Genomic DNA, 13,961 nt, shown 5'->3' on the forward strand with positions numbered 1-13,961 from the left:
TGAGACACACAGCGGGGGTTAATGAGGTAAACTTCACTTCTATATGCAGTAATTATAATACTGAGACACACAGCCGGGGTTAATGAGGTAAACGTCACTTCTATACTGCTGTAGATATAATACTAAGACACACAGCCGGGGTTAATGAGGTAAACATCACTTCTATATGCTGTAATTATAATACTGAGACACACTGCCAGGGTTAATGAGGTAAACTTCACTTCTATATGCAGTAATTATAATACTGAGACACACAGCCGGGGTTAATGAGGTAAACTTCACTTCTATACTGCTGTAAATATAATACTGAGACACACAGCCAGGGTTAATGAGGTAAACATCACTTCTGTATGCTGTAATTATAATAATGTGACACACAGCCGGGGTTAATGAGGTAAACTTCACTTCTATATGCAGTAATTATAATACTGAGATACACAGCCAGATTTAATGAGGTAAACTTCATTTCTATATGCATTAATTATAATACTGAGACACACAGTAAGGTTTAATGAGGTAAACTTCACTTCACATAGTGTTTGTGTATGTGCAGCTGACTGGTACTTGGTGCTGAAGAGGTCTCTCCTGACCTTCTGCGGTTATTTTCCTGCTCTGGATCCATCAGACAGCAGTAACTACAGACTGGTATCACTTTTCAATTTTATCTAAAGAATTGTTAAACTCATTGTCTATAATCAATTATCTCTGTTTATCACTCACAGAAGAACATCCAGGATCCCAAAAGTCTGATTTTAAAGCAGCTCATTCCACAGAAACAGCCATTTTGGATGTCTCCGGGAAACTACCTGCTGCTTGATCAGCCAAGCTTCATCCTGGACCTTTCAGCAGCATTTGATACGGTCAAACACAAGACTCTCTAGTCCACCCTCAGGAGTCTTGGGATTGGTGGAACAGCACTGGAATGGTTTGCTTCCTACCTGGAAATTTGCTCATATCAGGTAACATGGAGGAGAGTGATATCTGTTCCATGCAGACTCTCTACTGATGTCCCACAGGGCTCAGTACACGGTCCTCTCCTTTTCTCCCTATAATAACACTTCATTCACAAAGACAATCTACATCTACAATCTAAAACCTAGGACTAATACTGAATTGATAAAGAAAGCATTTATTATTAACAAACAAATCCCTATAATCATTGACATTGTAAACACTGTTTATTGTTTATGGACAGAATCTATTGAAGATAAAGCTTTAAATTTTCCACCACGGTAGTTTTCACTATAGATCTTTTAAAAGTTTATGATTTTCAGTTTATCAATGAATATTTTTATTATTTTTAGCTTCAAAAGAAGAGGAAAGACAGGGGCTGGTGAGGAAATGACTGTATGATGTGTTATAACTTGGAGAAAGTGAAAGGCTTTATTCCAAATACATCATGTTATAATCAGCTCCACGCTTCTTCTCCTCTTGAAGTCTTTCCAATAGATGTTGGATTGTGTCTTTGTGTGGATTTGCTTTCATTCGTCTACAAGAGCATCAGTGAGATCAGACCCTGATGTTGGGATGTTGAGGAGACTCGGGTTTTTGAGTCAGAGTCAACTTCAGTGCAGGACACTTGAGTTCTTCACTCCAACCTCCAGGTCTTTGTGGAGCTGCTTTGTACACAGGGACATTGTCGTGCTGGAGCAGGGTTTGGGTGAAGATACAGCACACAGACACTTATATTATAACTGTTGGCCATGGTGGCTGGTGGTGGTGGTATTAAATAATAGGGCTGTAACTTCTTTTTATTATCTGGAATGTGAAAATCTTTAGGAACTTTCTGCGATATTGTATAAATATGATGATTAAGCAACCTGCTATAATAACTTATGATTAAGGCGGGGAGAACCCGAGATCAAAATCCAGTCATTGCTTTATATTATTATTTATAATAAAAGTGGTCATATGTCATGACATCCAATTCCTACACTCACTGGTCTTTATACAATATAAATACATGATTTACTATAAAACTTTATACAAACACACAGAAATATACAGTACTATTATATCTAAATATTCTAAACAAATCATGCCAACATGATAATGTGACATCTATCACTTAGAAGTCAGGGCTCCTTGTCAGTAAAGTTATCTTAAATGCATCAGAGTAACATCAATATTATCAAGAATAAGAAAACTAAAGGAATATTAGAAACGATGACTGACAATCTGAGTTTTTCTCTCACACTGAGCAGTGAAATTTCACCTGTCCTGTGTGAACGTATCAGGAGCATTCGGTGGAATAAAACTCTTCCCACAGTGTAAAGCAGTGGTACGGCTTCTCCTCCGTGTGAAGACATGGGTGGTTTTGGAGATCGCTTTGTCTGATAAAACTCTTCCTGCACCCTGTACAATAATAAGGCTTCTCCGCTGTGTGAATGACTTGATGTGCTTTGAGATGCCTCTTGCCTCTAAAACGCTTTCCGCAGTCTGAGCATGGATACGGCTTCTCTCCCGTGTGGATGCACTGGTGTGCTTGGAGTTCGCTCTGTCGGATAAAACTCTTGCCACACTCTGAGCAGCAATACGGTTTCACGTCTATGTGAACGAGCTGATGATCTTGGAGGTTACCGTGTCGAATAAAGCTCTTCCCACACTGTGAGCAGCGGTATGGCTTCTCTCCCGTGTGAACACGCTGGTGTTGTTGGAGATAACTCTGCTGGGCAAATCTCTTCCCGCACTCCGAGCAGCGATACGGCTTCTCTCCCGTGTGAGTCCTCTGGTGTCGGAGGAGATGACTCTGTCTGATAAAACTCTTCCCACACTCTGAGCAGCAGTGTGGCTTTTCTCCTGTGTGGATCACTAGGTGCTGCTGGAGATCACTCTGTCGAATAAAACTCTTCCCGCACTCTGAGCACTGATACGGTTTCTGTCCTGTATGTATGACCTGGTGTTGCTGCAGGTAACTCTGTTGGGCAAAACTCTTCCCGCACACCAAGCAGCTGTAGTTCTTCCCTTGGCCGTGAATGCGCTGGTGTCGTTGAAGATTACATTTATGAGCGAAGGTTTTCCCGCACTCTGAGCAGTTATGAGGTTTTTCTCCTGTGTGAATGCGCTGATGTCGTTGGAGGTTGCTCTGTTGAGAAAAACTCTTACCGCACACTGAACAGGGATACGCTTCTTTCTGTCTGTGAGACACGCTTCTGTTCAGGCATTCAGAGACGGTTTGTTTATGACTGGGCAGATTCCCATTTTTTAATTCTCCTGATATTATGAGTCTCTGATATTCATCATCATGCCATTGTCTGATGTGTTTCTGGAGGTAAATTTCAGATGTGTAGGAAAGGGAACACCAGGAGCAGGAGAGGTCTTTTAATTGGGGCTCTGGGACAGAAAATAGACAGCTTTAGAAACTTAGAGAGAACAGGCACAATTATCTAAACCATTTTTGTAACAAAATACAAATGTAAAAGTCTCTGATATAAGCAATAATATAAACACATATGTTACATGGAAGATTATAACTCTTATTTAATTTATTTATTTAATATACAGTGAGTATGGAAAGTATTCAGACCCCTTTAAATTTATCACTCTTTGTTTCATTGCAGCCATTTGCTAAAATCAGAAAAGTTCATTTTATTTCTCATGAATGTACTCAGCACCCCATCTTGACAGAAAAAAACAGACATGTATAAATTTTTGCAAATTTATTAAAAAAGAAAAACTGAAATATCACATGGTCATAAGTATTCAGACCCTTTGCTCAGTATTGAGTAGAAGCACCCTTTTGAGCTAGTACAGCCATGAGTCTTCTTGAGAATGATGCAACAGGTTTTTCACACCTGGATTTGGGGATCCTCTGCCATTCTTCCTTGCAGATCCTTTCCAGTGTCATCAGGTTGGATGGTGAACGTTGGTGGACAGCCATTTTCAGGTCTCTCCAGAGATGCTCAATTATGTTTAGGTCAGGGCTCTGGCTGGGCCAGTCAAGAATGGTCACAGAGTTGTTCCGAAGCCACTCCTTTGTTATTTTAGCTGTGTGCTTAGGGTCATTGTCTTGTTGGAAGGTGAACCTTCGGCCCAGTCTGAGGTCCTGAGCACTCGGGAAGAGGTTTTCTTCCAGGATATCTCTGTACTTGGCCGCATTCATCTTTCCTTCAATTGCAACCAGTCGTCCTGTCCCTGCAGCTGAAAAACACCCCATAGCATGATGCTGCCACCACCATGTTTCACCGTTGGGATTGTATTGGGCAAGTGATGAGCAATGCCTGCTTTTCTCCACACATACCGCTTAGAATTAATGCCAAAAAGTTCAATCTTGGTCTCATCAGACCAGAGGATCTTATTTCTCATAGTCTGGGAGTCCTTCATGTGTTTTTTGGCAAACTCTATGCAGGCTTTCATGTCTTGCACTGAGGAGAAGCTTCCGTCGGGCAACTCTGCCATAGAGCCCCTACTGGTGGAGGGCTGCAGTGATAGTTGACTTTCTGGAACTTTCTCCCATCTACCTACTGAATCTCTGGAGCTCAGCCACAGTGATCTTTGGGTTCTTCTTTACCTCTCTCTTCTTTTCCTCTCTCACCAAGGCTCTTCTCCCATGATTGCTCAGTTTGGCTGGACGGCCAGGTCTAGAAAGAGTTCTGGTCGTCCCAAACTTCTTCCTTGAGTGCTGCAGAAATTCTTTTGTAACCTTGGCCAGATCCATGCTTTGCCACAATTCTGTCTCTGAGTTTCTTGGGCAGTCCCTTCGCCCTCAAGATTCTCATTTGCTCTGACATGCAGTGTGAGCTGTAAGGTCTTATTTAGACAGTTGTGTGCCTTTCCTAATCAAGTCCAATCAGTATAATTAAACCATCTCAAGGAGGATCAGAAGAAATATGAGTGTCACAGCAAAGTGTCTGAATACTTATGACCATGTGATATTTCAGTTTTTCTTTTTTAAAAAATATGCAAAAATTTCGATATGTCTGTTTTTTCTGTCAAGATGGGGTGCTGAAATTTAAAGGGGTCTGAATACTTTCCGAACCCACTGTATATTACTGCTTCACAAATCTATAGAGGTATATTAGCCTGATTCTTCTCCCTCGAACCCTCTTGGTGTGACAACAGCAACAATCCTACAGTATATGACAGTAATCCTGGTGTGACACAGGAAGTGAAGACACTAATTTGGACTGATTCACTATACCGTGTTCAGTAGTAGATTCTCAGAAAACAAACAATTTGAATAAAGAAAATAAATTGTTTGTATAATGGAGAAAGTAAATATTTATATCTATAATATTTTAAACCAAATGTACTACAGATTCACCATATGTTAAAAATTAGTGTCTGATCCAGGAAAAAACTAAGTGAGACAAAGGGGCTTTTTACACCTGGTCACTTCATGCGTTTTCTGTGATCCGATAGCTATCCGATGGTAAAAACACCAGGTCTAAATGCCATCCGCAACGTTTTCGAAACGGATATAAATCCGATGGTTCAAACCACTTCAGGAGGTGGTCTGGGATGCATTTCAGATGAAACTGGACAGGTGTAAATGAATGTGGTCGTTCAAGCGTCACTCGCAGTGTGGTACGTCACTCGCAGGTGATCTTTCACCCAGGTGTCTCGTTGGGACTTAAAATGCGCTGCTGCCGCCAGCGAAAATGCAGCAAACAGTAAATGCTGATTTTTGTCATAACCGTCGTAATGAGTTTATTCGTCTTCTTTTTGATTGCGTTCTGAATACCACATACACCAAAGCATGTTCCATTTCACGGGAATAGAAAGATCGGATCGATATCCGATTCGCCAAGACGCGTTTATGTGGCCTAATGTAAATGGAACAGTTTTAACAAATCAGATAGCTATCGGATCAGAGAAAACACATGAAGTGACCAGGTGTAAAAAGGCCCTAAGAGCTCTGTAACAGAAATAGAGCTCCAAAATCGGTTAAAATGGCCACATTCTGAGGCCTCTTTTTTCACACTGTAGACCACAGGGGGAGGAGTGTAGTATGAAAGCTCCTGAAGAACACTTTAATGGTTATAATGTGTTCGTGAAATCATGTAGATTATGGAGTGTTTCGGGGAGAACATTACCACAGACTCTTGTACAGATGTAGTCTCCTTCATCATGCTCTTCCTCTTTTATATGCTTATTTCCACCACTCTGTTCATCCTCAGCTGAGCAGTGGCCCATGGGGTTTGATGTTCCTTTACCTGAAATTCCAATACTTAAATTTAATTACTTTTACTTCTGAATCAAAACTGTGAAAAATAAAGTTAAGAATATGTAGAAATGTGTTCTTTAATAAGATCAGTCAGAAATAAGATAATTCAAAGTCACTGAGCTTGAGACTGGACTCTAAAACACCTTGTTCTCTTACAGTGGTAGAAGTCTTCAACTTCAAATTCTTCCTTTATTACATGTTTGTGTTCATCCATAGGTGTGAAGCCTTTCGCAGCAACTGAAGTCCATCTACCTGAAAATCCGACAGATGAATTCAAACACAGACAAGTAAAAGTGTGAAGTACAAAACAGAAGAGTCAGCTGTGACATTTGTTTAGTAATAAACTGAGCATAGATCACACTAAGATGAGTATCAGACTGGACTACAATGTGCCATGTTGCATTACAGAGGTAGTCTTCATCCTCAGATTCTTCCTTTTTTATATGTTTCTGATGGTCTGTGGGGTCGACGGGTCCCAAAGGGTCTCCGCCTGAAGCTGTACATGTTTCTGTCTGTACATCATCACAAAGCTAATGAGCAAAGAAGAACTATATTAATTAACAAAGAAAGTCAGCAGTCTTTGTATATCTCCTTATATAAGAACAATCATTTTGTCAAACTATTACCAACTTGTGGAGAACTTTTACCTGTGAGTGAGTAGGAGTGTAGAGAGAGTTTCTGCAACAGCCCAGTGGAACCTCTGATGATTCCATTATATGGAAATAATAGGTTCAAATCAATAACCTATTGTTAAAAAAATAGTTTCAAAATCATTGGAGAATCCATGGACAGAAAAAAAAAAATCACACTTAAAGATTCCACTCAATTATAAAGAGAAACTTATTCTGAATCCCTCAGACATCAGTAACCACAGACTGGTATCACTTCTCTCTTTTCTTTCGAATATTCTTGAACACATTGTTTATCATCAACTGTCTGTCTGTCTCTCACAAAACAACCTCCAAGATCCCAACAGTCTGGCTTTACAGTGCCACATTCCACAGAGACTATGCTTTTGGCTGTTCCTGAGAAAAATTCTCTTTCCCTCCCTCAAATACCACGGCTTCTTCTCAGATCTCAGCATGACTGGAGGACATTTTGTCATGGATGACTGCTCATAAGGTGGAAGGGCTGGTCATGCAAGGTGATTCATCACCCAGGCCAGGACAATCAACTGTCCTATTCCTCGCATGTTATTATTGTGACTCGCTCATGTCTGTTTCCTCTGTACAACATGAGAAGGATTTGGCCATTTTTATCCACACAGGCTGCTCAGGTACTCGTTCAGTCTCTTGCCATTTGGAGACTGGACTACTACAGCTCTCTCCCTTCAGGTCTAACTATGAACACAATTTGTCCCCTCAACCTGCCTAAGTTCTCCACACCACCACACTGCTGTGATCCTCCACTGACTCCTGTAGCTGAACACATCAGATTTAAACACTGATGATTGTCTACAAAGCCAAAAATGGACCATCTCCCTCTTACCTCAAAGCCCTAATCACTCCTCACACTGCACCTCACACCCTCAGATCTACAGCACTGTTCCACTGGTCCCAACATCTCTCAGGGTGAGAGGTAAGTTTACTACAAGACTATTTTCTGTTCTGCACCAAGGTGGTGGAATGAACTTCCCCTAGGGGTCCGGACAGCTGAGTCACTGGATATCTTCAAAGGACGGATTAAAACCTACCTCTTCAAGAAAACACTTGAACTAGCACTTATTTTCCCTGTTTGTTTTATATAGTTTTTGAAAAATGTCAACATACTAATGCAAACACTAATAATATATAATCTACATGGATTATTGCACTTTAATATCTGGAATATGTTTTAGAGATTAAATAACTTATTGCTCTTGTGTTTATAGCATTTAGCAGACACCCAGGTCCACAGATATGGAGCATTGATCAAAAACACATCCTCATGCTAGTTCACCCAAGCAGCTACATTGAGACAATCGGAAAGTGTTATGTGAGCCGACACAAATCTGTAAATAAAGAGAAATAAAACAATTAATTTTATTATGACAAAAGTAATGCAGGTGTATAAACTGAACACTAGATTTAGCGTTGGCATTACATATGATTAAATATTTATTTGTCAAATAAGAGTGTAAATAACTCACTTCCTTTTTTCAGACTTTACCCCGAGTGTTCATTTCACCCTCCCATCTGTTTGTGCACATGACCTTTTATGGAGTTTTGTGGGCATCACTATATGCAAATGAGCTGTCTGGTGGGCATCACTATATGAAAATGAGCTTTCTGGTGGATGTCTTTGCACTTCACACGTGATTAACGATGTTCAACAGATACACAAGCAGGGCTGTCAAGTATCACGCATTAACGTGACACTCCCTCCACACATTGTATTTGTCACGCAGAAAACTTTTTGACTATTTATCATATATAATAATCCGGAGCGCCCAAAACGTATCTGTCCGGACCGCTGTCTCTATGGAACCGGGCAGGAATCAAGCGCGTCTCCCCTGGAGTACTTAGTCGAGCCTGACACTTATCAACCAATCAAAAAAAAGAGGCTACACAATAGCCAATCAGAAAATAGCACTATTGTATCTGGGTAAGATTTAACGCAACAACCAATGAATAAAAAACATTCATTAGAGAAGGTATTTTTCGATGGTCAGTTTGAACAAAACCTCAACACGAAACAGCTCATCTCTGGACGGGACATTGTCCTCAATCATGACCCTATAAATGTCTGGGCTTGTGCTGAACTGTTTTATATGGGAGCAACATTACAAATGATAAAGGAGTCCAAAAAGGCAACAAACACTTACAATAAACACCACCAGTCATACTCTCTCTCTCTCTCTCTCTCTCTCTCTCTAACACACACACACACACACACACACACACACACACACACACACACACACACACACACACAAACAAACAAACAAACACACACACAAACAAACAAACAAACACAATAAATAGAATGGGGGGTGCTGGGGGGTTGGAAATGTCACTCTTGCCTGTCTTCAAAACTTGAGAGCTCAAGTATGAAGCACAAGTATGAAGGAAATCCAGTGGAAGGTTTTTTTTTACAAACATTTATACAGAAACTTTACTAAAGCGCTGATGCATGAGGCCCAGAGTTAAAGTGTTAAACTACATTATCATCACTACATAATTATCACCTGGCTGGAGACTCGTTAATAAACAACAGTTCAGCAAATATGAAGAAATAAATGAGTTTGTGTGTGTTTTTATTTTAATTTAATATCCCTGTTTGTCTCATTACAGCACATCAGTTTAACTTACCTCAGGTTTTAAAGAACATCCTCAAAAAAACAGACAGAAACAAAACTGCGATCTGAAGTGAAAAAGTCAGGAATATTTTTACATAATAATAATAATAATAATAATAATAATAATAATAATAATAATAATAATAATAATAATAATAATAATAAAAAAAAACCCGGTCAAACTGTTTACCCCGCAGCTCGTCTTCTTCTGAGGTGAGTTTAAGGTGAAGTTCGTGTTTACAGCGCCGCCTGCTGGAGCAAGGTGTAAACCACGTGTGTGAAGACCTGAGGGTTGTACTAAGAAGGACGTAGAGTGTTGTACTAAGAATGATGCATGTTTTTAAAGACAAATCCTGCCATTTACTTCCAAATGATCTGAGAATTGAGCTGATCCTCAATACTTGTATTTGTGGCTCTTCATTATTGTTACTACTAACAGTAACAAGACTTGTACTTTCATCATAAATATTAGACGTCTCTTTTCTCCGTCTTTCTGACAGATGGCACAATTTTGCATACCAAACTGGGTGTGCTGGTCAGAGGAACACACACCAGATACCTTCATTCACACTCAGTTTAACATGTATTCTCCAGATACAGATCACCACTGTAGTGAAAAGTGCAAACGTAGAGTGCAAACGGATGTTTCTTCAGATACAAAGTTTTTATCCACAAAGACGAAGAGTTTTTGTGGAGGCGGGTGGAGATTGTATCGCACCTCACATCCTCGTTCAGCTCTGGTGTGTTGTTTGTGGTCAATACACACCTGCTTGTAGAAAACCTTGCTTTTGTACCAGATGTAAAACTTTTGGTAACCTTTAACTACACAACTCATTCATTCATTCATTCATTCATTCATTCATTCATTTTCTACCGCTTATCCGAACTACCCCTGTTAAAACAAAATAGCTACATAAACTATTAACTTTACTGAATGGCTAATGTTTAATCATGTTTTTAATTGTTGCTATAAAACAGCACAAGACAAGAAGTAAAAACGTGAGCATTAGCCAACAGAGAGACAAAAATACTACATTACAACATATTTTATTTCAGTCAGATAACTAATGCAGCTGATGTTTTCTGTGAAGTTTTATTACATTTAAAATAAAAGTTTAACAGCAAACCTACAATCAAAACCAATTCTAACCCATTATACACATCTCTGAGCTTTATACTACGTTGTATTCTGTTTTGTTCTAAACGTTTTGAACAACAACATTAAACTATATATCTGAATGATCCAGCTTTCTGATCTGAACCTGGAGCAGTTTGACATCTTAGTGTTTAAGAGCTGATAATTACAGGGATTCATATGGAAGAGACAGAGTTGTGCTGAGAGGAACTGAGGATTATCATATCAATGCTATAAAATATGTTAATTGGTGATTTGGAAGCTTATTTCTTATTTATCAAGGAAAAGAGCATGTATTAACTGAAATGCTCCTATCAATGCAGCTGACTGCTTCTGAATCTTCTGAAAGATCTGTTATATGACAGGTTCTTTTTATTTTTTTATTTTTACATTTTCAATGTTCTGAGTATAAAGATTTCTTATTAATTATAAGACTTTCTGTCTCACATTTCAGTCCATTGCTGTTTTGCACAATACCTCATGTAACTGCTGCTATAATACTAATGTGTTCATCACAGTATTTCTGCACACGTAATATAGAACATATAGTATTTACACTGGTGCTGTTTTTGTGTATTGTCTTTTGTGTGATGTCTTGTATTTTTTGTCCTTCACTTTCTTTTGTCCTTTACTGTCTTTTGTCTTGATTGTCATTTTTTCCTGACTGTCTTTTGTCCTGCACTGTCTTTTTCCTGACTGTCTTTTTGTCCTACACTGTCTTCTTGTCTTGTGTCTCACACTGTCTTATTGTCTTGTGTCTCACACTGTGTGCACCAGGTTGTACAGATACACTTTATGTATCTAGGACTAACTTACTTCAGTCCTTATTTCTGTGTTGTTCTATGTAGCTCCCTGGTCCTGGAGGAACAATGTTCATGTCACTGTGTACTGTGTCACATATATATGGTGTAAATGACAATAAAAGCTTCTTGACTTGACATCTGCATTAATGCAGCTTTCTGTGGAGAAAAAATTATGAACATAATTTTTTTTGTAGAATGTAGCAAGTTTAATGGAAAAAGCTGATTTATTTTTTGAACCGAAAACATTGATGATACCCTGTATATCCAGAAGAACCCTGTGGCCCCTGACCATCACACCCATGTGTGCTTCTTTTTCAAACTGTTGTTTTAAAGTCTGAAGCACAGAATTGTATTGAATGACTTTGAAAACTGTAGCATTACAATTTCCAACAGTTTATTAGTCACATACACAGAATGATATGCAGAGAAATGTAATATATTAATCTTTAATCCAGAAGAATCAGGAAACTCGTTAATCTAATGTACTGCAGCAGAGATTTATCTGGGTTAATGGTATTCCATGGTTATGACACTTTTCCGGTGTGAAATAGTGCTTCCTCTTGTATCCGGTAGCTTTGTTTCCATTCCTCAGTCCAGTCAGACAGGCAGCTTGTCTTGTGCTTTCACCATAATGAATGTTCACCATAAAATATTTAAAACACATCACTTTCAGAGACAGGTGAAGAAATATTCTGAGCTCCCAGTCCAGAATGAGCTCAGGACACGATGGTTAGTAAACACATGCCGTGACCATCTCATTAGTTTGTCCCACACGAACGTCTGCAGCAGACATTTCACACCTGATCAAATAATAGAGCCCAAATCCACTGGGAGTCGGAGGAGGCTGGTGAAGGGCGCAGTGGGTCTGTGTGTGCGAGAGCAGAGAAAACAATCACTTCTCTACACAACATCCCACAAAGGATCATGATTACTGTGCGGCCACTGAACCGCCTTCTGTAGTTGTGTCCTGTCCTGTCCTGTCCGGGGGAACGGAGGAGCTGAGGAACCAGCTACAGACCTACTGCACCACATCACCTCAATCATTCCACTCTGCACCAGGTAATAAACATAAAAATCACTATTCAACATAGTGAGGTCACAATGCCTCATGATTAATAACAGAAGAAATGCAAACAACTTGAGGAACAGTGATGACAGGGACGAGAAAGTGTTAGTATAATTGTACCACTCAGTTCCTTGTAGCTGTGATTACAGAGTTTCTCCAGCAAGCGGCGCTGTGAACACACCACCGAAGAAGAGGGAAGGATTTCTTGTTATTTCTCCTCCGAGTGAACGTATGAGTTGAGATAAATAAACATTTATCCCTGGTTCGTTCTGAATAAACATTTATCCCTGGTTCGGTTTTAACTGATGGGAAAAGGGAGGAGAATAAAGATGGTGCTCTGTGCGTTAAAGTCATGAGGTAAGTTGAGCTGTTTGTGTTTCTCCTGCTGATGAAGTAGATTTGTTTAATTAGTGATAGCTTAATTGATTAATTAGTGATATTACCGTTTATTGGTGATTAGTGGATGAAGCTTTGAAGCTTTCAGTGTTTTCACAGAATGTATTGAAACCTTGTACTGTTGTAAACAGCGACAGCTTGTGGCGCTCAGATGTCATTGCAATAATAAACAAAAGGATCTGATCACCACAGGTGTGGCTTCTGTTATCAGACCCTTATCAGATGAGATCGGACACTACTGATCAAAAGCGTTGGTTAATCTGCTTCAGATGAAATACCAAATCCGTTTTGATATGCATATTTGTGTTGATTATGTTTTAATGATCTAATTTACTTATTAATTTATGTACATAAATACAGAACAGGTCCCAGCAGATCATATTAATGCTCCATGAAGAGACTGGACTGTGATTTGTCCCTGATCATGTCATTTATGGAGCTCTTCAGGGTCTGTACAAGAACTTCACTACCACTTGAGCTACCACTACCCTCATGGATGGATGGATGGATATATAGATAGATGGGTGGATGGATGGATATATTAAGATGAAAGAAGTTAATTCCCAGATTAGAGCTGGAAGTAAAAAGTATTCAGGGAGTAATAAAAATTAACCTTCACTTCTGTACATCACTCTGGATGAAGATGTCTGCTGTAAAAGTCCTTTTTTCAGTAAACAGAATGCAACCTACTGCAGCAAAGCACCAGATGTGACTGAGCTAAGCTCTCACGCACACTGATGAATTGTTGTACTGGGTGAACACTGCTAGATAGAATGACCTCCTGCTAGAACTGATTGAGTTCCTGAAGATGTTCCTCTGTTTGATCAGTAGCTCATGCTACTGTTGTCACAGTCTACACCAAGATATGTGAAGGTCCTGTCCTCTGATACAGGACTGAGACATGCTGACTGTCTGATGATACCAGCAACTGACACTTTATTGTGTATTCACACATGCTCCCATCAGCACCAGACACCATGTTAGAACCTGAGACTGCTGATGGACTCAGAACTGTTTGTGGCAGTCATCTGAATGCAGCCTTCAGTCAGATTCATGTTCACAGAGTAAAACAGAACTCCAGTTACGTGGCCTTTAGAAGCAGCGAGAAGGAACAAGGG

The 13,961-nt window shown here is 39.6% G+C and overlaps 1 protein-coding gene and 1 pseudogene across 2 annotated transcripts; one reads left to right on the forward strand and one right to left on the reverse strand.

The window, feature by feature from the left end:
• LOC132842410 (zinc finger protein 850-like) overlaps positions 1 to 13,961 on the forward strand; it is a 70,245-nt pseudogene that overhangs the window by 48,794 nt on the left and 7,490 nt on the right.
• On the reverse strand, positions 1,160 to 9,669 carry LOC132842984 (zinc finger protein 501-like). Of its 2 annotated transcripts, none has more exons than XM_060866020.1 (6): positions 9,634 to 9,669; positions 6,814 to 9,508; positions 6,573 to 6,696; positions 6,323 to 6,418; positions 6,036 to 6,155; positions 1,160 to 3,333 (listed from the first exon to the last, which is right to left on the reverse strand). In XM_060866020.1, the coding sequence occupies exons 2-6, from the start codon at positions 6,877 to 6,879 to the stop codon at positions 2,234 to 2,236; spliced, it is 1,506 nt and encodes a 501-aa protein (XP_060722003.1). In that variant the 5' UTR covers positions 6,880 to 9,508; positions 9,634 to 9,669; the 3' UTR covers positions 1,160 to 2,233. The 2 variants fall into 2 exon arrangements, with proteins under 2 accessions (XP_060722003.1, XP_060722004.1); XM_060866021.1 differs by lacking the exon at positions 9,634 to 9,669 and having other exon boundaries at positions 6,814 to 6,910; positions 9,457 to 9,595.

The sequence above is a fragment of the Tachysurus vachellii genome, chromosome 3 (genome assembly GCF_030014155.1).
Source record: "Tachysurus vachellii isolate PV-2020 chromosome 3, HZAU_Pvac_v1, whole genome shotgun sequence".
Lineage (NCBI taxonomy): Eukaryota > Metazoa > Chordata > Actinopteri > Siluriformes > Bagridae > Tachysurus > Tachysurus vachellii.

Bases quoted from the DNA above. Each gene is read 5' to 3' on its own strand.
- LOC132842984 (XM_060866020.1), bottom strand. From the start codon at position 6,879: ATGGAATCATCAGAGGTTCCACTGGGCTGTTGCAGAAACTCTCTCTAC. The intron at 6,156-6,322 runs GTAAGAGAACAA...TTGGAATTTCAG, and splicing joins AGTTGAAGACTTCTACCACT to GTAAAGGAACATCAAACCCC. The intron at 3,334-6,035 runs GTAATGTTCTCC...TTTCTGTCCCAG, and splicing joins CATCTGTACAAGAGTCTGTG to AGCCCCAATTAAAAGACCTC.